The sequence below is a fragment of the Leptodactylus fuscus genome, chromosome 2, assembly GCF_031893055.1.
Source record: "Leptodactylus fuscus isolate aLepFus1 chromosome 2, aLepFus1.hap2, whole genome shotgun sequence".
Lineage (NCBI taxonomy): Eukaryota > Metazoa > Chordata > Amphibia > Anura > Leptodactylidae > Leptodactylus > Leptodactylus fuscus.
In genome coordinates, this window is record NC_134266.1 from 247,272,806 (window position 1) to 247,298,596 (window position 25,791).

Sequence of the window (25,791 nt, forward strand, 5' to 3'; positions counted from 1 at the left end):
ATAATAAATGAACAGTAAATATACATATATTTGTTGAGTACATATACTTATAGAGCAGCCAATCTTTTAGTTAGAATTTCTTATCTTCATGGATTCCAGAGAACTTCTATACACTTTGCACCTTTGTTACATTGTCAGTGATTGAACTTTCTTTATGCACTGTATAACTTTCTAAATACGGTATAAAAAAACTTCAATGTGCATGCAAAGATTCCTCTGGATGTGCAGTCGCGGAAGGGAAAATTGCCAAGGTCAGCACTAATAGCACTGTTGCTCTGTTCTTTCTTTTGGCTAGATGTCATTTGGTCCTGGTGGCCTATTCAAGTCTCCATTTGTTCCTGTTGTGTTCTCCATTGTTTAGCTACACCCTGCTGTGCGAGCAAAGCAATCTTTTCTGTTTCTGATTTCTGTTGTTATGTAAAGAACCTGTCTAGGTGGCTCAATGTCTGTGATATAAACCTAGCCAGTACCATTACTCAGGGACTGCATTTCCGTATACACTCATAGAGCACTTTCTGCCCACAGAACACCTTGCCTCAGGTTACCATGTAAACCGTTGGACCTTGTATTTGTAGTGCAACCTGATTCCTGGCTATTCCTGACTACACTCCTGCCTTAAAGGGGCTCTATCAGCAAAATTGTGCTGATAGAGCCCCACATATGCGTGAATTGCCTTTAAAAAGGCCATTCAGGCATTGCTAATGTTATATTAAACTACCCCCCCCTCCTTTTAAAATAATACCCCAAAAAAGAATATAATTATACCGTATCGTGCACGCTGGGCGGGCATGCACGGTCCGACGTCATCTTTAGCCATGCCTACATCTTCTTTCTTCTTGCAGTGATGTCCTCGGGTCCCGTCTTCTTCGTCGTCTTCTTTCAGCGTCATTGCTTGTAATCCCGCGCCAGCGCAGTAGCAGGGGAACTGAGTATGCTCACTTCCCGTATCGTGCATGCTTGCCCAGCGTGCACGATACTGTATTATTATATTCTTTTTTAGGTTATTATTTTAAAACGGGGGGTATTTTAATATAACATTAGCAATGTCTGAATGGCCCTTTTAAAGGCTATTCATGCGAATGTGGGGCTCTATCAGCATAATTTTGCTGATCGAGCCCCTTTAACCTTTGGATACTACTTTTAGCTCCTACACTGTCCTCCTCCTATCATCTCTTCACTTTATTCTAGACAATATTTCAACTTTTCCTTAGGATAAGTCATCAGTTAAAGAGGACCTTTCATGGTTTGGGGCACAGGCAGTTCTATATACTGCTGGAAAGCTGACAGTGCGCTTAATTCAGCGCACTGTTGACTTTCCCGATCTGTGCCCCGGGTAAAGAGCGATCAGTCCCGTTACCGTAGCGCTTTACAGTCAGTCAGGTACGTCCTTCTTCAAAGCAGCGCCTATCGCGCTGTACAGTGTGAGCGTCTGGGGCATTATCATACAGCCCAAAGCCTTATGGTAGCAGTAGCAGCCTGTTGCCATACAGGCCCAAAGCCTGTGTTAGCAGTAACAGGCTATTACTACTACCACAGGCTTTGGGCCTATATGGTAATATCCCAGACCACGTGACATCTGGGATATTACCATATAGGCCTGAAGCCGGCTAGGATTAACATGAGCACAAACAGAAGGTCATGCATTTTTCCCCCTCGGCTTATACTCGAGTCAATAAGTTTTCCCGTTTTTTGTGATGAAATTAGGGGGGTCGGCTTATATTCGGGTCAACTTATACTCGAGTATATACGGTATATGGTGCACACAGATCAGACAGAATAGAGACCATTTTATATGTACACTGGCAGGGAATGAAAATGGAGGTAGATGATCATGTCAGTGCATAAGCAGGATTAATAATAGGCAGCTACTGATGATGGGCAGCGCAACGTGATTCAGGATCACATTAATGCAGAGAACATGCATAATAGTCAGTTCTCCGCAGAAGTCATAACACTGCTGTAGCATTTCTTATGTTAATGTGCTTGCTTAAGCTACGAGTGTGTTTATTTTCTATTCATAGCACTTACCACAATTATTGTCTCACAGTCAGGAAGACGTCCATGGTTGTGTGACAGCCCCTCCAAATTGCTGATAAATATATGTAAAAGTGATGCCAGGTCATAATGACAGTGAGAGCAGATCCAGAACGAAAACAATTTTATTATTTTTATGTTGTTTATTTAACCCTTATTTCAGTTATCTACACTTTTTGGGTACTAGGTGCTACAATTTAGCTAGCAAACTTCTTTAGCACATACATAATAAAATATAACCTTTATTTAAGTCAGATAAAAAACAAAAAAAAAATTATAACGTGACCCATGTCTAAAACTAGTGAATTAAAACCACCAGTATATGAAAGAGAAGGTACACCAGGTCATCATTTTATTCTAACCAAATGGTCCCCTTCTCTTTACTACCAAAAATGCTGGATATCCCTATTAATTAGGAACCCCACTTCAGTTGTAGGGTTGGGTAGATTTAGTTGAGAAGTCAGCTACATGGAGGTATTAGATATGTCAGCCCCCTCCTTGTCTTAGCCTCCTCACAGTCCACTACCCCACCCCCCTACATCTAGGTATCTTAGGGTCTATTAACTATAGCTGGTGACATGGCACCTGGTCAGATTAACCCTTCACTATTTCAGTTCCATGCACCAGTGACAGATAGTGAAGCACAAAACTCTCTCATTTCAGTTGTAGGGTTGGGTAGATTTGGTTTGAGAAGTCAGCTAGGTACCTAGCTGTAGGGGGTGGGGTAGTGGACTGTGAGGAGGCTAAGACAAGGAGGGGGCTGACAAATATCTAATACCTCCATGTAGCTGACTTCTCAAACCAAATCTGCGGTGTCATGCAAGATCAGACAATGGGTGTGATTTTGAGCTCTGATGGAAGCTCTGAATCCTAGCCCCTGCCTGACACCGCCCTTCTGACATTACAGAGCTAAGATAGAGCTTACAAAACTTGTTGCTCAGGAACGGTGGGGACTAGATAGAATATTCCAACTGTGCCGGAATCAGTGAAGCATTGTCTACTAACAGATGCTATTAACTGGAATTTGTGTTGGTGAAAGGTCCTTCTTAAGGATACGTTGCTGATAAGTGTATGCAAGACCCTGCTGCTCCTTGGAGCAGGGGGTGTTTTAGATTTGGCAGCATCTTGGTGCACTCCTGTTTTTATTCATTTCAATTGGAGTGCTGGAAATAGCTGAAGTATAGCACTTCTCCAGCGTTCCCATCAAAGTGAGTCGTTTGGTGTCTATGTTTGCTGTAGGTACGTTCACAACAGGAGTAAACCCCCCCATTCTCAGGATCAGTGCAGGTCTTCCAAATGGTGAAGCGTAATAGATGATGTCTTGATACCACGGAGTGTTTAAATCTGGTTGACTCTTGATATCTAACTGAGCCTCAGATTCAATCTTTAAAAAAAAAAAAAAAAAAAAGTACCATTGTGTCTCATTCCCATGATTGAAAACACAGCCTTCTCAAGTAAATTACACTTGGGATATCATATATTTGTTGCCACACTGGAAATAATGATGTGGTAGGCGTTTTTGGAACTTGGATATTGTCACTGACCTCAAAGCCAAAGCATAGTCTATATTGCGAAAGGGTAGATAGATTATTTTTTCGGGTCGGTACAATCTGCCTTGTGGGACCTCTGCTTTACTAATCTTTTTACACGCTTCGTCTCCTGTTAACAAAAGGAGAGTTCGTTTGCCTCCATCATTGTAACCTTCATCTCTTATGGTATCTTTTTTGTGGTTTAGATTACAGTGTCTAAAAATAATACCATATCAGTTATATGGAGACATCGATGACATCCAATTTAGATGGCCCAGATTCCTGATTCACTGACTACACTATTAAAAGCTTCTCCATTGGTCTAATAATATAAAAAATAACCAAGTATAAAATGCCCCTCAGCAATTCTTCAAAATTTTGACCAATGTATGTCTGTAGAATAAAAATGTCTATTTATAAAGGATTGCACTGAAAACATTTTACAGTTCTTCTATCTTAAAAGGGGTCATGACTAATTCATGATGTGAAATTCTTAAAATAAAGTTAAAACAATTATCTACAACTTTACAATATAATTCACAGCGTATATTAACTGTTGTTCACTTCATGCAGAGATCTGGAGAACTTGGAGTGGTCGTGGTGTTGGTGACAGCTGACCATGCAGGTCATTGGCTGTCATGCAGCACACGAAAATCAGGCAAACAGAGTCTGGGAATAGTGACTAAAACAGACTTGACTGGTAACAAATGTACTAAATCATAAGCGGACTGGGACATACAGAAAGCAGAGGCCAGGGCTTGCGCCAAGGGTCCAAGGCAGGACATCAGGACTGGTAGCAGAGATGTATACTAAATCAGAATTTCATTGTAAGAGAAAATGAAAAGTAGCAGAGGTACTGACTATACACAGGGATCCATAGCAGAAGGCCCAAAGTCCTGGACAAGTAGCAGAGGTATGTACCCTATCAGACGTCCAGGACAAGTAGCAGACATGCATACTATATCAGAAGTCCATATTGAAAGGTCAGTATAGGTATTAGACTTACATAAAAAAAAAAATAGGAACTGAAAATACAGGAATTCATGCAGAAGAACAAGCATCCAAACAGGAATACAGGCAGAAGGACACGCATCCAAACAGGCATACAGACAGAAGGACAAGCATCCAAACAGGCATACAGACAGAAGGACAAGCATCCAAACAGGAATACAGGCAGAAGGACACGCATCCAAACAGGCATACAGACAGAAGGACAAGCATCCAAACAGGCATACAGACAGAAGGACAAGCATCCAAACAGGAATACAGGCAGAAGGACATGCATCCAAACAGGAATAGAGGCAGAAGGACACGCATCCAAACAGGCATACAGACAGAAGGACACGCTTCCAAACAGGCATACAGAAAGAAGGACACGCTTCCAAACAGGTACATAGACAGAAGGATACACATCCAAACAGGAATACAGACAGAAGGGCATGCATCCAAACAAGAATACAGACAGAAGGACACGCATCCAAACAGGAATACAGACAGAAGGGCACGCATCCAAACAGGAATACAGGCAGAAGGCCATGCATCCAAACAAGAATACAGGCAGAAGGCCAGGCATCCAAAAAGGAATACAGACAGAAGGACATGCTTCCAAACAGGAATACAGACAGAAGGACACGCTTCCAAACAGGTACATAGACAGAAGGATACACATCCAAACAGGAATACAGACAGAAGGGCATGCATCCAAACAAGAATACAGACAGAAGGGCACGCATCCAAACAGGAATACAGACAGAAGGGCACGCATCCAAACAGGAATACAGGCAGAAGGCCATGCATCCAAACAAGAATACAGGCAGAAGGCCAGGCATCCAAAAAGGAATACAGACAGAAGGACATGCTTCCAAACAGGAATACAGACAGAAGGACATGCATCCAATCAGGCATACAGACAGAAGGGCATGCATCTAAACAAGAATACAGGCAGAAGGACAGTCACCATTAAAATAGTTGATGTCACTAAGGAGTACAGTCAGACATCAGATCATTGTGCATGCAGGTCATGACAGAAGAGGCAGAATTTTATAACTACAGTCAGGCAGAGATCGTCAGAGGAAAGTTAACAGGTAAGTATATAAATTTTTAAAGAAATGTGCACAGAGGTAACTAGACAAGTAGGTCTGCTGGGAAAAGTAATACTATTGGCACATACAAAGTTCTGCTATTACAGGTTTGAAAGCTTGTCTTGTAACATCATTTATTTCTGCCGTTATAAGGTATAACTACCATTTCTTTTATTCAAAGCAATAAAACTTTTTGAAAAGCAGAACAAATAGACAAGAATAAAGAATTAAGCAACTTTAACAAGAGCCAAGAATTGCAAAAACACGGAGAAAAACACAATACTCAGAATGTGATACAAAAAATAAAACATAGATTTTATTAAACAGATTTAAAAATTGACAAGACTATAATACAAATACAGAGAGGAGTTCTCTTTTCTGCAATTTAGCTCACAAAGCACATTGTGGTGCCATTGGGAGGTAACGAATATTCTCTTTACGCGTTGGCCCAAACCCTAAAAATTGTGTGCGAGTTGAATGGTCACACGGAAGGTTATTTAAGGTGTAACGCAGTCACCTCTTCTCTTGTATTAATTTTGCAAATGCATTCTGGGAAATATATCCGCCTGCTGTATTTTTTTTTTTTTTTTTTATGCAGATTGTGAGCGCCACATAGAACTCAAAATGTTAATTTTTCCCTATCAGTATGTCTTTGGAATATGGGATGGAAATCCATGCAAACACGGGGAGAGCATACAAACTCCTTGCAGATGTTTTCTTTGCTCTTGACGCGATCTGAACACCAGGACTCCAGCGCTGCAAGGCTGCAGTGCTAACCACTGAGCCACCGTGTGGCCCCTCGCCTGCTGTATTTTCTTGATCATGGTTTTGAATCCTTAGTTTAAGCAAATACATTTTAAGAAATTTTGTACTGATATAAGGTTTTTCCTCGCAGGAAAGTAATTTCAATTACAGAATGGAGTAAAACTTGAAGCAATGCGGTTACGGGTGATTATATTTCTAGGGACAGAAGTCAATTATTTAATGCTCTAGTTATTGAAAAAGAACATTGTATTACGGTAGAATAATTGTGCCGAAACTACCCGAGTAATATTGTTAGGAAACTCTGTTGAAGTCTTAAAAGACTAGTGCCGGAGTTACAAAACTAAAGCTAACACAAGAAATGTAAAATAAAAAAAGAAAACACCTGCCGTTACTCACCTGTTACATCTGAGTCCTCTTCATGCCAATGCTCTGGTGGTCCACACTGGTCATTGTTTATTTTCCTGCAGTGGTGGCATGTCCTAAAGTACAGTGAAACCTCTCGAGCGAAGATCACTGCCTTACCCAGACCACATTTTATGCGACAAACTTTTAGTTTTCCATACTAACCATCATCTTTGAGAAGACCACCGCTCTAGAAGACAATTTTTCCATGCATTTTTGGGTGGTTGTCTCAAAGAGGTTTCACCATACATCCAAACAACAGCAGCAACTATTCACAGGCCTCAGTGGTCTCATGTCATACAGGACCTACTGGCATCACCGCTGAGGTTAGTGATTGGCTGAGATCGGGGTGTTGATCTATCGCACATCACAGATGTAGTAGATCGCATCAGAAATTTTTAAAAAAATGTATTAAAAGTTTTAGTAACTTTTAACTTTGATGCCATGCAGGCTAAGCCAAAAAATATATACCATAGTCTGAAGTAAAGACAAACCGGAAAGAAGAAAGGAAGGTTCCAGGCAAATCTGTTTAATGGCAAAGGCCCCACGTTGCGGAATCACAACTTTTTTCTGTTGCACATTTTGTTATGGTTTTTTTGAGCCAAAAGAAGCAAGTATAAGTATTTTTTTTTTATTTTATGGATTTGCCATTCCTTTTCTAGCCGTTCTTGACAGTGGCTCAAAAAACGCAACAAAATTTGCTACAATAATAGCTGTGTTTCCGCAACGTGGGGGCTTGACCTAAAGATCAGGGTACATGCCTTACGAACTTCCTGTGCCATATATTAAAAAGATCTATCTACACAGAAATTGTCAACTTGAAATCTAAAAGTTTTGATTTGACAGAAATTTGATACTTGATACCCTATGGGCCCCCGCTGTGTTACGTGTGCGGTAATTTCTATATTCTATATAATCCCATGTCTCTTTTTGTTTTCTGATTTGCTCTAAAGTGTTTCTCGGCACCATCCTCACAATAGTCATCTGTTAAAGTTTTGCAGATAATTATGGAAGAAATTCTTCGTGGATATTTTTCTGTGAAGAAGATACCTCAGTGACTCTTAGCAAGCTGATGGAAACCTTGCAGAGATTTGATAGGTCTAAGGTATGTCTTATTAATTATAGTCGCAATAATTGTCAATTGTAAGATAGTTAAAAATTCATGTGGTTAAAATGGTTTTCCGGGCTAAAAATAGTTTAAAAAAAAAAAAGTCTATTGGTGCTAGTCATGGGTTAATACATGTACCTATATACTTTTAGTATGTTTTGAGTGATTTCTGGGTGTCTCTGGGGGTCGCTTGTATCTCTTACACAAAATCCATAAACACAATATAAATATGGAAAATGATTTGATCGTTTTCATTGCCAAAGCCCTTTAATTATATCTTGCATTCATACGTTAGGCCACAGTGACTCCTACCAAGTCCTAAAAAGCGTGGGGGGGGGGTCCTTTTTTCCCTTTTGCACATTGATTCTGACCACAGACAGGTTGAATGTAGGTGTGACTGGTGGTGGATGGCGCTTCCACTAATTTGAAGGCGACCGTATTGTAATATTTCCTGTGCTCCTATTGAAGCGAATGGGATCACCATCCAATACCAGTTATGTCTACATTTAGCCTGGCTGCGGACAGACTGAACGTGCAGTTGGGAGAAAGGACACGCTTACAAAAGACCTTTCACTTGCTTTACAAACTCCAGTTTTTAGCACCTGCTAATAGGCAAAGATGTAATTTCTTCTCTAGCCCCCACCGTTCCTGATCAATAAATGCTGTTAGTTTTGGTGTCTGTTATACTATTTAGGCTCTGTACTGTCAGGTGGGCAGTGTCAGACAGGAGCAGACAAGGGGTGTGATTCTGATCTCTGACACTGGCTGCCTGTGATTGGAGCTCTGAATCCCGCCCCCTTTCTGACACCACCCTCCTGACATTACGGAGCAATCAATAATCAAAACTAACTGCACTTGTTGCTCGGGAATGGTGAGGATTAGACAAAAAGATAGAGCAGCACCTGTTAAGAAATGCTAAGAACCTGAATTGGTGGCAGTGATGAAAGATTCTCTTTAAAGGGGTATTCCCATGACATTTGTTCACTAACCTGCAGGCTGTTGTGCTCTCTTCACTTCCTGCTTTTCTCAGCACATAGGTGGGTGGGGTTTCACTTGCACGGGATTGGTTGTAAATGAATTACCACAGTGTGAAGCTGATGTAGCAGAGCTGGATTTGAGTCAGTTTGCATTACATACAGTGGAAACGGACTCCCTATCTCAGCCCTTATCAGCCAAATTCAATTAAACCATCTGATAAGAGCTCAGAAATCCCAGAGCTCTTACCTAGCCTATCTGTGTCATTTAAGTAGCGGAGCTTCTCAAACAGCTCAGAGCTGCTCCCAGCCCCTCCCTCCCCCCTGAGAGCAGGCAGCTACATCACTTGACAAATGAGCAGATAATCCCAAGGGCCATAGAAACGGAGTGTAAACAATGAAGTGAATAAATTAAGATAGCGGCCAAACAAAGCAGTTTTGATAAAGCAATGCATTTAGTAAAAGTCTTATCCACATAAACTAGCAGTATAGATAGGATCCTTGTGATGGGACAACCCCTTTAAGCTTCTTTTTTTTTGCATCTTTTTTTCTGAAAACAATCTATTTCAGGAACTGGGAAACTTTTTTGATGCCTTTGTTTATTTTATTTTTTTACCTTATGCAATTTTGCTCATTTTTGACACTTTTTTTGTCTCCAGAATTCACTTTAAAAAACACTAGCGGATTTGGCTAAAGCTGCATCAAAAAACTGTGTTGCATTTGTCGCGCTTCCCATTTATTTTAATGGGTTTTTGAAGACAGACTATCTGAAGATGGAAAAATTAGATAGAGGAAAAAAATCTACTACTAACAACCACTGAACTGAATAGGAAACACTTTTTGAGGCAGATTCCGCCTCAAAATCCTCCTTCAAAAACCTTCGTGTGAACTTACCCTTTACAGTGCAGTATTTTTTTTTTTTTATCTTTGTATGTTTGGATATTTGTTACTCAATCACACAAAAACTACTACTTTTTATCCCAGTAAATGACGTCACTACATGATTGTTAAGCACAAATTTACACACACACTACGTTTGAGGACCTTTGATGACATCACAGGCCCTTCAGCCGTAGCCGAGCTGAGGCAGTACGGTACCACAGCTTGGTCTGCTCTTCATACGGATGTGTATACAGCTGGGGATGCTCCGCATACACCCAGATGTAGCAGAGCCGACATGCGGACGCAGGTGGATCAACGCCAACCACATTTGGCTAATTATTAGCCCCTCATCGCCAACAACAACCCGCAGATGAAGTCATGGGCAGAAGCTAGTAGTTTTATACTTACTGTATGTACTTGTCTTTCTATTTTAGATATACTTTTTGGGGAAACCACTATATGATGAAGAGTCTACTATAATTCACCATTATGCCTTTGCTGAAGACCCTACATTTTTTAAGTATCCAGATTTTGCTGCTGGCTGGGCTCTCAGTATGCCACTTGTGAGAAGGTAATATATTAATATTTTAAATAATGTTACACGTTAAAGTTTTCAGAACTAGTTTTTGTTGCCAAGGAAAGATTTGGATCATAACGGGAGTAAAATAATAATAATATTTTTTTTTTTTAAACACTCCATACCTGGCTTAAAAAATGGCATCAGAAATCCTGAATGACACTGCTCACTAGAGCCTAAATAGTGTATGAGGCACCAAAACTAACTGCACTTATTGCTCATGGAAAGGTGGGGGCTACAGAAATGTGATGGAATCAATGAAGCAATGCCTAAGAAATGATGCAAAGAGCTGGATGTAAAAGAAGTAACTGAGAACTCAGCCTTACAGTCATTTCTTCTCCCCTCCCCTCTCCATAGACCTCTTTTGCAATAGATTTCAACATCGGTAAAAGGATGAAAATAAGTGAGAAACCAGCACTTTCTTTAATACACTTTACACACGTTTCTTTTACAGACTTTTTCACTTGGGCTTTGGATTTATGATGAAAAAACATATTTACACTTCAATAAATCCAGAGGTCTTGGATGTCTTATTGTTAGCATAAGATAAGTAACTCTGGTTTTCTTACAGAAGAGACAGGGTTATGACCTAGCATCGGTGTTTCCCACAAGAGCTGACCCGACGGTACATTTGAGTTGCCACATACACATTACATCATTGCCATATGGTACACTTGTCTCATGCAATGTGTTAAGAAGTTTTTCAACAATAAAGAACTTTACAGCATACTTTCCTAATCTCGGCATTCTTACTCTCGGTGTCCATTAGTCGTAATTTTTTTTTGGCATCCATGACAACTTCTTGTTCACAGTATCTCATTAGACCTGTGAGGTCAGACACTGGGTAGGAAATGTCATCACGCACCCCTGTAAGCAAGGAGAGGGCAGGGATAGGTTACAGGGGAATGAAGCTGCTTGCTAAATTGGAACTTGCATATTCATTTTGTGTTTTTAACCCTCCAGATTACTCCTTAAAGGGATGATTCAGGCAAATAAAATATAGAATCAAGCTACAGATGTGTCCTTCCTTACTTTTTCACCTGTTTCATGAAATCTCAAGGCAAGGACCTCAAGATGACCAAGGTTGGGGGGGGGGTGAGATACGTGTGCAGCCAAATACTGACTGAGGAGGGCACCACTACTCTGCAGCCAGGGACTGGTTAAGGTTATGTTCACATCTGCACCGGTGTGTTGGAGACAATTTGGCGCAGGAGAAAGTCTTGCATTATGGAGGACTTTTTCCTCACCCAGTGTCAGTTTAAAAATGATGGACATCCAATGAAACTCCTTATAGTTAATGGGGTCCGCCGGGCTCCGAGTGCAACCACTGTTTTAGTGGTCTGCCTCAATGTTGTTTGGGTCCCCTAATGGAACACTACTGTGAACCTAGTGATAGGCGGCATCTACAAGTATTTCCTATGTGTTAAGAGACCAAGACCAAGAAATAAACGCCAGCATGGGAGTTCTCAGTTCTTTGTTGTACATTCTGTAATATTTCATTTCAGCAGTATATAACATAGCCAATGTTAAAGGACATAAAAAAGATCCTCTGTAGGAGCTGTACTGTGTCTAAGGAGTGTTACCTAGTACTAATATACTGTATTGAAAGGGGCGTTCCTTTGATAACTGCTCAAGCAAGGAATGTCTGACTCCTGGGATCCCCACTGATCATCAGAATGGGGTCTCTCTTTGACCAATACTTCACTCTTGGGTGCAAGGTGGTGCCTCAGAGTAACTGAATTGAATTATAGTCGAGCATGTACTCTGTGGGACTGACTCACAGAGAGCTGAAACTAGCACTGCCATACAATGATACTGTGTCTGGGCAAAACATCACTTTTGTGGGTGATGTCCTAGTAGTTGGACATCCACCAATATGGCACCTTTCTAGTGGATAGACGGCAATCTGTTAAGATGCCAGAGATGCCTAAAGGTTGCACACCTCTGACCTATACATTTTCCAGGGTATCGTTTGTTCGTTTTATTTCCCCTTGGCGTTCCATGATGTGACTACTTTATGAAGGTTAAATAGTTAAGTGTGACCTCTGTTTTACAGCAAGTGTGTCTCACTAATCCTGTCCATACATGGTGTCTATTTAGTCTTCAGCCATGTTCCTGGCAAGGGGGCACTGGCTACTCATATCTAAACAGATGGAAGATAGCATTGAAGATATCCATATAAAGACTTCAGTAGAGAGGTGGTTGTGATGAGGTCCGCAATGTCCTCGAGCTACTGAAGAACAAACTGTTGTGAACTAAACTGCTTCAGTAAGAACATTGCCGTGTCGGTACAAGACGCCATGTATAACAACGACTCGATGTATTTACAGTGGTGGTATGGTTTATAAATGTATATCTGCACCTTTAGATATTCCTTCAGTGGAGGCAAGTTGTTGGCACCTCTATCAAGTAGCTAGAAAGTAAAGAGCCGAAGGTCAAAATGACCCTTTTGGGGGTTTTTTATTTTTGTTTTTGAATATGTACATATTTTTGTCATATATAGTGAAATATCTGCAAAGACCATGAGAAGAATCCCCCTCTTAAAGACTAATTTTTTCAGTGACCACAGGAACTGGGCAACAAAAATGAGATGTTTTACATATACACCACAAGGGGCATTCTTTTTGCTTATGAAATATATGCAAGTATGGTCACGGTTAGTGGTGAAGGGTCAAAATTAAAAGAAGAGTCATGGTGGGGTCTAGGAATGAGAGATGGGTAGCTGTTCTGGGATGAAAGAGAATGGACCATGCTGAGACGTGAAATTTAAAGGGATATCCTGGGGACTAGTAATGAGCAGGGAACCATGCTAGGGCCACAAATTAAAGGTATACAGTACTAGGGATAAAGAGCGAGAATGGGAACAATAGGTCAATAGGAAAAGCATGTTAAAGACTAATATTTAGAAAGATGCCATGCTAAGGCCAACAATGATGGGGCCATCTTTAACTAGGAAATGTGCCGGTAAAGGGAGTAAAAAAAGACTTGAGGCTCTCTGCAGTTATTTGTGTGGGTTGTAGTGGCTTATGTATAGTACCATGGCTGTTTTATTAGTTCTAGTCTATATGGGAGGAATAGACAAATCTGTCTCCCAAGATGTAAACAGGAAGAAAGTGCGTCTGTTTTGCTGCCCTCTATGGGAAGCAACCTGAACATCATGGCCGACTTTCCCAGAAGTCTTTACTGCATAATGCGGGGTTATAAGACTTCTGGGAAAGTCGAGCATGATGTTCAGGGTGCTTCCCATAGAGGGCAGCATAACAGAAGCACTGTCGTCCTGTTTACATCTTGGGAGACAGATTTGCATATTCCTCCCATGTTCCCTTGCAGTGGAGCAACTATGGCTGTAGAAGTCTCCACACACCTGAAAGGTGGTCTCGCCCTAAGGATGGACGTTATCCCCATAGTTCTAGTCTAGGCATTGTTCTGTGTGAATATACTGATGTGATACCTGGTTCTATGTAATATACTGATGTGATACCTGGTTCTGTGTAATATACTGATGTGATACCTGGATCTGTGTAATATACTGATGTGATACCTGGTTCTGTGTAATATACTGATGTGATACCTGGTTCTGTGTAATATACTGATGTGATATCTGGTTCTGTGTAATATACTGATGTGATATCTGGTCCTGTGTAATATACTGATGTGATACCTGGTTCTGTGTAATATACAGATGTGATACCTGGTACTGTGTAATATACTGATGTGATATCTGGTCCTGTGTAATATACTGATGTGATACCTGGTTCTGTGTAATATACTGATGTGATACCTGGTTCTGTGTAATATACTGATGTGATACCTGGTACTGTGTAATATACTGATGTGATATCTGGTTCTGTGTAATATACTGATGTGATACCTGGTACTGTGTAATATACTGATGTGATATCTGGTTCTGTGTAATATACTGATGTGATATCTGGTTCTGTGTAATATACTGATGTGATACCTGGTTCTGTGTAATATACTGATGTGATACCTGGTTCTGTGTAATATACTGATGTGATACCTGGCTCTGTGTAATATACTGATGTGGTAGCTGGTTCTGTGTAATATACTGATGTGATACCTGGTTCTGTGTAATATACTGATGTGGTAGCTGGTTCTGTGTAATATACTGATGTGATACCTGGTTCTGTGTAATATACTGATGTGATACCTGGTACTGTGTAATATACTGATGTGATATCTGGTTCTGTGTAATATACTGATGTGATACCTGGTACTGTGTAATATACTGATGTGATACCTGGTTCTGTGTAATATACTGATGTGGTAGCTGGTTCTGTGTAATATACTGATGTGATACCTGGTTCTGTGTAATATACTGATGTGATACCTGGTTCTGTGTAATATACCGATGTGATACCTGGTTCTGTGTAAAATACTGATGTGATACCTGGTTCTGTGTAATATACTGATGTGATATCTGGTTCATCTGGTTCTGTGTAATATACTGATGTGATACCTGGTTCTGTGTAATATACTGATCTGATATCTGGTTCTGTGTAATATACTGATGTGATACCTGGTTCTGTGTGATATACTGATGTGATACCTGGTTCTGTGTAATATACTGATGTGATACCTGGTTCTGTGTAATATACTGATGTGATACCTGGTTCTGTGTAATATACTGATGTGATAGCTGGCTCTGTGTAATATACTGATGTGATATCTGGTTCTGTGTAATATACTGATGTGATACCTGGTTCTGTGTAATATACTGATGTGATACCTGGTTCTGTGTAATATACTGATGTGATACCTGGTTCTGTGTAATATACTGATGTGATATCTGGTTCTGTGTAATATACTGATGTGATACCTGGTTCTGTGTAATATACTGATGTGATACCTGGTTCTGTGTAACATACTGATGTGATACCTGGTTCTGTGTAATATACTGATGTGATACCTGGTTCTGTGTAATATACTGATGTGATAGCTGGCTCTGTGTAATATACTGATGTGATACCTGGATCTGTGTAATATACTGATGTGATACCTGGTTCTGTGTAATATACTGATGTGATACCTGGTTCTGTGTAATATACTGATGTGATACCTGGTTCTGTGTAATATACTGATGTGATACCTGGTTCTGTGTAATATACTGTGTAATATACTGATGCAATGCATTGCATTAGTGATCAGACCTTTGCAATTACATTGCATTGCAAAAAAAATCGTCATTTCTTTTGCAGGCTGCATAGAGCAGCCTGCAAAAGAAAAGCGCTGCAGACAGGCCGGGGAGCCTTTACAAGGCTCCTGGCTGTCATGCCAACGTGACATCGGCCCTGGAGCATGCTCCAGGTGCCGGCAATCACAAGCGCCAGAAGGGTTAATGCCCACGGTCGGTGTGGGCACCGACCGGAGGCATTAGCGCTGGATGTCTGCTGACACCAGCAGACACCAGGCGGCTATGGCGGCCGCCCGACTCCCGGGTGGCCGGCATAGTTAAACACCCGATGACACCAGAAGACACCAGGCGGCTATGGCGGCCGCCCGACTCCCGGGTGGCCGGCATAGTTAAACACCCGATGCCGGGTGTTTAACTATGCCGGCCACCCGGGAGTCGGGCGGCCGCCATAGCCGCCTGGTGTATGCTGGTGTCAGCAGACATCCAGCACTAATGCCTCCGGTCGGTGCCCACACAAGCTCCCATAGAAATGAATGGAAGCGCCCGGCACGCCGATTAACCCCCCGCTTGCCGGCTAATTCCATTCATTTATATTCACTACGTCTTACTTTCGGGGGAGCGCCTTATATTAGGCAAGGCAGCAAAATGTCTGCCATGCCTTACTTTCGGGGTATGTCCTATTTTCAGGGAAACACGGTAGTATACTCTCTCACATACTGTAACAGGAATGATATAACAGGGAAGGTCTCTTCTTAGGTACGTTCCACTAGTTATCACGTACGTGGACTCTTTCATTCACATGGAGGTTCTTGTGATTATATCCTATAGATATACATTTACCGTACTTTGCTTATTTTCTCCGCAGTTGGGTTTTCTTCAGTCTTTTATAAACCAAATCAAAAATGTAGAAGAAAAGATACCATGCTGGGTACACACCTCTACCCCCGGGGGAGTGATATAGAACTTACCGCATAGTGTGTTGTTCTTGGGTTCAGTGGGTAAATGCTCCAGTTTTCCTCTGTATTGTTACACTACATGTTAAGACGATTATGTAAGTATCTACTTTACATTAATCCCCTTCTACTGTAGCTTTGTGTCGCCATAGTTCATGTTGTTCATTACACCGAAGGGAGCTTTATTATTTTATCCTTTCTTCTCATGGGTTGGGGGTCAGGTGCTCATCTCACATAAATGCTTACCCTGTAGTGTTAGACGTTGCGACATTCTTTCAGTAATACGTCGGCAGACCGCGGGTTCAATAGAGATTGCCAGTGCTTAAGACGTCTCCTGCAGATGTCGGATCTTTGTGTTTTCTTTACCTTGATAAAATAAGTATGGCTTTATTATGTGGCAGGAACAAGACTTCATCTTTCTTCTAACAAATGTAAACAATGGAAATTGTGTTCTTTTAGTTCAGGCCATGACAAATTTATTGAAGTGTGCCAGAAAAACGAATCTTTGTGAACTTAGACTAAACTCGGCACCTCCAGACTTCACATTAATGTGTCTACTATGTGCTCATTTCGTGATCTCTTTCAGTCACACAGTACATCGACTTTTTTTTACTGATGTCCTGATATATTTTAGGCATTATGAAATGTAGAACAATGATTCTGGTGTTGCATAAAATAGATGATTCTCAGGACTCTGTGAACGGTAAAATTCCCAGTTTTTTCAATTATTTAGCGGCCAATACTTTCTACTCCCCCATCCACACTCCTGTGCAGGCCGGCTCCGCTGCCGCCTCTCTGATATCCCAGCATTCTTCAACGTCAACTACAGCTTACCCGGCGGCGGCAGGGCATCCGGCCTGCACAGGAGTGTGAGTCAAATGTATTGTCTGCTACTTATTGCAATAAATAATCATTAGCAGCCGATGAACAAACTATGAAGAGGGCTAATGGCGTCATACACTGGGGATGGGCCATAAAAATAAGGTCATATACTATGTGGGTGCCTAAAAGTGTGCCATATACTGAGCGTGGGCCAAAAAAAAGGTGGTTGAGTACCATGTGGAGGCCAAAAAAAAAGTAAAGTACTGTGTCTGAATTTTGATATATTGTTTTTTTCCCGGGGTGGGGGGTGGGGTGCACCTTTCTACAGTTTGCCTCAGGCAGCAGAGAGGCTCGGTTCACCTCTGTCTATGAAAGATGAGGATCTCCTCTATCATACAACACCAGAAGAAGATTTCTATATAAGCAGCCCTCCCCTACCATCATTTTCTCTTCATCATACATAAACCATAACTAAACTTTCAGGCATCTTTTGATTTTATCATTAATATATTTTGTCTCCTTTTTTGTGAAATCTTACATCTCTTTACTACACTGTCTACCAATAAATATTTGTCCACCAGATGTAGAATAGAAAAACAACATTTATTCCTATTCAATAGTTGGTAGACTCCAGCAGATGCTTCCTTATGGATGGGATTGATCGACACAATACTCCCGGATGCCTGGTGACCCTCCTGGTGTATGTGAGCCATCGGTTGGGTGCGGTTTCTCTGCCCAGCACTCGTCAGTCTCTATCTCCCAGTTTCGGGGGTTTGCCGACTTGGGGCACATTATGACAATCACTGTTCACCTTCCACTTCGTAATCACATAGGCCATTGTCGATTTTGGGTAATTCAGTTTGCTTTCTATGTCCCTTAAGGATCGACCATTTCTGTGGTATCCCACAATTACCCCTTTCTCGAAATCCGACAACTCTGCACTCCATGACATCTTTCTAATGCCAATGCTGTTTCTTATTTAACGGCGGAAGGCGTGACGTACATCACGACCGCAGATATCTTCCTTTGCATGGGTGTCCAAATACTTATTGGTAGACAGTGTATTTCCCTTACTTCTGTACTGAGAGCTGTTTCTGCCTTTCTCTGAATGTTACTGTGTATGATGTATAAAAAATAAGAAAACTTGATAATCTTCAGTAGTTGATACCTTTTTAATGGCTAACTCATAATGATGACAAATGACTGACGTTTCGGAACACTTAGGCTCCTTTATCAAAGTAAATTTTCAAGTAAAGGAGCCTAAGTGTTCCGAAACGTCAGTCATTTGTCATCATTATGAGTTAGCCATTAAAAAGGTATCAACTACTGAAGATTATCAAGTTTTCTTATTTTTTATATTTCCAACCCACTGGCTAACACGGTACAACAACGAACATTTTCCTTATGTGTATGATGTATGGAGAGTATAGACCTGTGAAATGTAGAGTAAATGACAGTAGGAGAGGGTCACTTCAAACAGTTATATCTGGGAAGTTATAAAACATAAAGCTTGCAGTGCTATCTATATTATATCCGGAGATATCTCTGGTTGAAAACACAGTTAAGATTAAGATATTTATATGTAGCTGCAAAATATTTAAAATAGACAATAATGGGGTCCGCTGGGTGCCCACTGTTTTTATGCTGAAACTGGTGGAGAGAAAAGCTCTCTGCGCAGGAATTTTCTTTCTGTCGATTTTCAGCAATTTCTGCAGTGGAGTCAGTGAGAGGCAGGAACAGCTCTCAGTACAGAAGCAAGGTAAAGAATAGAAAGATTCAGGATTTCACAGAAAGGAGACAAAAGGGGTTGTTAACCACTTCAGTACCAGGCCAATTTGTGGTCCAGGACCAGACACATTTTAGGTTTATTTTGTATGTGCGGTTTTGAGGGCTGTAACATTTTTCCCGTATGTCTGTCAACTAATTTTTGCGTTTTTTATCGGGGACACATAGGGCTTTATTTTTATGTTATTTTTATTTTCAAATGTGTTTTAATTTTTTTAAAATCTGGGAAAACATAAACAAAATAGGAGGGAAATTGTGTCTGGTTTTCAAAATTTTATTTTTTTTTTTTTTTAATTTAATAACACAAAGTGTCACTAAAAAACTTTTATAATATAGTTTTTCCTCTCCGTTACGGTAATTTTTATTTTGTATGGTGTCGTCGGGGGTGGGGCTATAACCTTTAATAACAGCGTTTTATTAGCGTATTATTTATTTATTTTTTATTATTATTTTATTTACATTTTTTTTAAAACTTTTTTATTATATTTTTATTTATTTTTTTTTTTTTTCAGATTGTGGCCCCATAAGGTGATAAGAGACCTTTGGGGAAATCTGATCACTTATTTTTTTTTGTACTTGAGGCTGATTTCTCCTATAACTGGGGCTGCTACATTTAACCTCAGATACAGGAGGAATACAGCCTCCTGCACACTGTTCTTTACACTTAGAGAACTGATCTGGGTCCTGTAGGACCCAGCAGCTCTTGTAAGAGGGTCAGAGGGCAGCTGAATTATGGCTGCGTCCATAGCTGTGTATACAGTGCTCATTGAGCGCTGTATACACACCGATCGAGAAGGCTGGGGAGGTAATAAATCTGCCCTGTCTTCTCTCTGGGAGCTCCGGCTGAAGTTACAGCCGGCTCCTAGTGAAAGCAGCTACACGATCTCCGTGCAGCTGCTGTGTTCTGATGGACGTACAGGTACGTCCTGTCAGAACTAGACAACCACTTCCCGGACGTTTATAGTCTATGGGCGGTCCGGAAGTGGTTAAAGTATATTACAAAATCTATTAATAATACAAATTAAAATTTGGCCAAAACTTTAGTTACGCATTCTCAAGTTGAACTTTACTACTATGTAAGTTTTACTTTTTCCCACTCAACTATATATACACCATGGTCCCTGTGGATGGAAGGTGATTTGGCAGCCCTGCTTTCTCTTGGGACATGTCTACCGATGTGAAGGAGGGCTTATCGAGGGCTGGTCCAAGATCTTTGGTCACGTTACGGGCTTGAACTTGCATTTCAATTATTAAAAAATGTTACAATTTCTGATAAATTTCGGTACAAGTGTAGAGTTCGTAATATGTTTCCCATGCCAGTCTTCTGTATATTAGGAAATTCCAATAATAGGATATGGAGTCTCCCGGGCCCAGCTTGTTTGGTGGAGCTTGTGATGGCGTTTCTATCTTTGTGAACAAGTCTCCCATGTGAATTCATCATAAATTTCTCTTGACAGACTAAAAGCGATCAGATTTCTCTTGGGCCACCGGAGACCAGTGTGGTGTGGTTTATGGGAACGTTTATAAAAGACTGGGATGGAATTAGAAAAATTAATAACTGTGTGACTAGGAATTCACAACCCATGTACATGTATGAGATAATATTCTAGAAAGAAATGACCTTTTTAGACATTGGAGATGACAATAAATTGTTACCAGCTTTGACTGTCCAATGTATCATTAGCAGACACTTTGGTAAATCCCTCGCCTAACCAATGTAGTTCAGTATTATAATTTTGATGATCATAAAGGTCACAAATGTCAGAATGTAAGGGCTAAATGTCTTTGTGCAGGAAGAAAAGCTCCTGAGGATTTCTCCATAAATGTATTAAACATTGACTGATGATCTTACTATTTATTAAGGCTGTGTCGCTGACGTACTGGCTTATTTATTAGCACTTTTGTTTGGCAAACTATCATCGCCTGTATTCCTCTGAATGGTGCACTCTTTAGGGAACATGACTCACTACTTAAGAGAAATTTATCACTTTCATGTTTTTAACTAATTATTGACAAATATTCTTTTTATTTATTCTATTTTTTTCTAATTTGTAGATGGTTTTTTGTCTATTTTCTGTACGTGGTTATTGCTTGAGACGCTCTTATAGAGGACCTTTCATCCTATCCTACTAATCCTATCCTATACTTCTAATATTTAGGTGTTTGGATGTTTGTGAGTTTGGATGTTTGTTCCTCAATCACACAAAAACGGCTGAACGGATTTGCATGAAATTTGCCACATACATAGATAGGAACCCCGATTAAAACATAGGCTACTTTTTATCTCGGTAAATTATGTCACTACACGACCGCAGTGAAGGAAATTAGGTTCACACAACACTAAAGGACCTGTGATGACGTCTTCACAGGTCCTTAAGCTATTCTCAGATAGGATCATGCAAGGCAGTGGGGAGGAGCTAAACGCTATTTTGTGGGCAGAACTATATAGGATGAAGCTGGACAGTGTGAAAGCTGAAGAAGAATTTGGAGTCTCTTAGAAGATCAAGAGACTACAGAACATGCAGGCTGTGTGTGGGCAAGAGGAGTATATCGTGTGTAGAGTTTCAGTGAGTACTATAGGGAATGTGTTGTTCTGCCTCTGATGGGGGAAGGGGAAGAACTTTGGCACATTTCAGCAACATCCGGTCAGCCCTTTGTAACACAAAAGCTGCTCAGACAGTCACTTAACCAAACCCCTGTAATCACAATTGTCCGATGTAGCAGAGTTTAGGCAGTTCTGTATACTGTATTAGTGTTGTATCAGTCACATGGAGGTGTAAAAACATATCCTCTAAAAAAAACTGACTATAGTAGTTGGACTATATAGCTAGATGTAGTCAGATGCCTGAGTACTACTTGTTATTTGTATTTGATAGCCCATCATACTAATAGTAAGTTGTATTTTAAGTTGAATTCTTATGTTCAAGTTACATTTGGAAGAAATTTCTGTGCGGAACATTCTTGTACGAGTCTGTCATGTTTTTTCATCTTTTTCTAGAAGTAACACAGTGCAGAATAAGTTGTTCTGTTGACCCATCTTATTGACCAGACATTAAGACTTATAAATAGTCCGCTAGCAAGAGAGGTTATTAGAGGTTTAATACATCTCATCCAATGATTTACATGTTGTAAAACTTAACTTCTTACCATTGACTAAACAGCAATATAAGAGACAGTCCTGTTAGTCTTATAAGACAACATACTAGCCACTTAGCTTTTAGGCTTCTTCAAGTTTGGCAATAGTGATGTAGAGGACGACCACAAGTCTACTATATCTTTGGACTTTACTTTGACGCAAACTGGGAAAAATGCATTAAACACTGTTAAAGGTGTTTTCCAGGACATATATCGATGACTTTTCCTTAGGATAGGTCATCAATTTGTGATCAGTGGAGGGAACAACAACTGGGAACTCTACAGATCCACGATGTTCACGTGAGCACGGAAGTGCCTAAACCCAAGATCACTTTATTATAATCAAGACTCTAAAGCCAAAAACAAAATGTTCTTCCAGTATTTAATGAGATAAATGTATAGGGGTTTTTACAATACATGTTCCTAATATTGCTCTGATGTTCGCCTACTTGAGGACAGACAGATGTGCCATTTGCTGTAGTTCACCACTAGGATGTTTTTGCATGTTTGCAGTATTATAAAAAGATGTGTTGGACCTTAAAGATTTTGGAGTTGTGCCTGTGAACCCAAAACATGTTTAAGTCATTGACTCATGCATTGATAAATCTTGTGAGATCTTTAAGTAGACATGTTTCATAAGAACAAGCTAAAGCTGGGTTCACATCTGCGTTGCTTTAGTCCGTTCCATTTAACATGGATATATTTAATAACTGGCTGCAACAGAACCTCAAGGGACCACGTTTACTATATTGAGGTCCATAAGGTATTCATTATTTACTCTGATGTTTTGCCTCACAAAGAAAAGTTGTGTTTGCTGTACTGTTTTGTCCATGATTTTAGGTGGACTCTGAGCTGGAGGGCTCCAGAAAGTGAGTAGACATTCCCAAGCCACAATCTGATGAGCATTGGCCAGACCAAGGTGCAAGTTTAAGGCTCTCTCTGCTTTTTACCCTTTAATCTCAATACAAAGACCAGGACTTCGCTGTTGGAAGCCTCCAGATCCAATTGGTAGGGTGCAGCAAGAATGATGTAGTCGTAAGTAGCTGAGGTCTGAACATGGGATCAGTCACATAATAGGGGACTAAAGTCACAGTCAAGGCAAGGTCAGAATCCAGAGACAAAGACAAGACCCAAGTGACAAAACCAGAGATAATGTGCAAAGTTAGAGATATGATGGAGAAAATATCAAAATCAAAGAACACAATAGGGAGTAGTCAACAAGTCAGGAAAGACTTCTGCCCCAGATGGTGTCTGCTTGCTGGGACTTAAATAGCTTTCCTTATTGCCTCAGCTGCCAGTGCTGAGAACCAAAACTAAAAATATGGGACCCAAAAGTGTGAGACCTGCCATCCATGAGAAGATTGCCAATAATGGAGTACATCTGCCCATTGGACTTCTAAATCCAGAAAAAGAAGAGTTGTATTACAAGACATATTGAAAAAATATATATCCTTGTACCGTGTTAGCCAGTGGATATGAAATGAAAGAAATTTTTTGAGAGAAGTCCTCAGTAGTTGATACCTTTTTTAATGGCTAACTCAAAAAGTTTTTTGATGACATATCAAGCTTTCGAGACTCTATAGGGGTCTCTTCATAACATCCTGATAAAGAGACCTCTATAGAGTCTCGAAAGCTTGATATGTCATCAAAAAACTTTTTGAGTTAGCCATTAAAAAAGGTATCAACTACTGAGGACTTCTCTCAAAAAATTTCTTTCAAGACATATTGAATAATCTATACACCAAACTATATGTCAATCTGCTCACCACCCTCATGCTCTATAACATGCTGCCTGCAGTTTTAACCTTTACCTTCTTGTCATAATAGGACGTTGGATGTCAGCGATTTAAAGATGGGACCCGCTCAGGAGGTGAACGGGTGCCATAGCCTATACGCAGTGGAGACCTGATGGCAGTGCCTGCAGGCAGAGTCCTCTCTGATCATGGCCAAGACTCTTCTGAGACCTCTGATCACTGGCGGTGCAGTAGTATTGTAATAAAAAGTTATCAAAACATTAGACATTCCCCAAATGATATAAATTAAAAGTACAATTGGCCCCTCAAAAAATGACACCTTACAAAGCCCCGTATACAGAAAGATAAAAAAAAATAACAGGTTTCAGAATATGACAATCCAAGAATTTTAGGTTTTATTAATTTTTCCTAGCTTTGGTTTTCAGTTAAGGCGATAAAACATAATTTTAAAAAATTGTATAAATTGGTTATTGCCGTTATTATAACAATCTGAAAAAAAAAAATGGGTAGGAGATTATTTTGGCTACCGATTTTGCACAAATGGCACAAAATGCAAGTTTTTTCTAAATCCACCCCCTGGCCAATCTGATTTTTTGTTTACAGCTACTCAGTATATCAAACAAAATATTTAATGGTGCCAACTATGAAGAACAATCTATCCTGCAAAAAATAAGCCTTCATCTGTGAATGGAAAAATAATGGTATGAGTAAAGTAAAAAATGAAGATAAAAAAAACAAAAGCGGTTAAGCTAAACTCCTTAACCCCTTAAGGACACAGCCCAAAAGTATGTTAAGGACCAGGCCTGTTTTTTCAAAATTGACATGTGTCACTTTAAATGGCAATAACTTTGAGACGCTTTAACTTACACAAGTGATTTTGAGAATGTTTTCTCGTAACACATTATACTTCATGTTAGTGGTAAACACTAATCAATATTTATGTATTTACTTATTAAAAAAATAGGAAATTTGATGGAAATTTGGAAAAAATTGCAATTTTCAAAATGTGAAATTCTCTGCTTTTCAGGCAGATAGTTATACCACCCAAATACAGTAATAAATAGTATCTCCCATATCTCTGCTTTATATCAGCATCATCTTTTGATTGTATTTTAATTTATTTTGAACGTTACAAGGCTTACAAGTGTAACAGCGATTTTCCAGATTTACAAGAAATTTAACTGTTTGTTTTGTTTGTTTGTTTTACACACTTTATTATTTTTTTTTTTAAAAAAAACTTTTTTACATTTGTGCTGTAAGCACACTAGAACCTGCGATCAGAGAGGATCGCTGGTTCTATACTAACTATAGACTTGCAATACACGTGTATTGCAGTCTATAGAGGAAGCTAGCTATGCAGATGCATAGACTAGCTTCCACTCGTCCTGGCATCCAAGGGGTTAACCCTCCCCCCATCGGAGCTCGCTCCGATGGAGGGAGGGATTAAGGAGCAGCGTGTAGCTGTAAATTACAGCTCACACAGACTTCTGATGCTGCCGGCAGACTGCTTTATAGCCCGGCCAAACCCCTAGGCTGCCATGATCACTATGGATCATGGCACCTTAAGGGTTAAACAGCGGGGGTCGGTGCAATCACCGTCCCTGCTGCTACAGGGGAAGCCTGGCTGTCAGATACAGCCGGCCTCCCGTGGAGATCGCACGGGCTCTGCTTCTGAGCCCGTGCAATCTCAATCACGTACAGGTACGTGGGAATGCGGGAACTAACCACATTCCCTGACGTACAGGTACGTGATTTAGCGTTAAGGGGTTAATATCCTTAGGCCCGATTGCATTCCCATTAGACGATAATGGGATCCGTGTGGTTTCCACTCTGTT

General features: G+C 40.3%; 1 protein-coding gene across 1 annotated transcript in view; it reads left to right on the top strand.

Annotated features, from left to right (window-relative positions):
• Positions 1–25,791, top strand: part of B3GLCT (beta 3-glucosyltransferase) — a 334,604-nt gene that overhangs the window by 235,186 nt on the left and 73,627 nt on the right. Inside the window, exons 6-7 of the mRNA XM_075265985.1 lie at positions 7,805–7,916; positions 10,210–10,346. Of these exons, the coding sequence (XP_075122086.1) occupies positions 7,805–7,916; positions 10,210–10,346 (249 nt within the window). The remainder of the gene's footprint in view (positions 1–7,804; positions 7,917–10,209; positions 10,347–25,791) is intronic.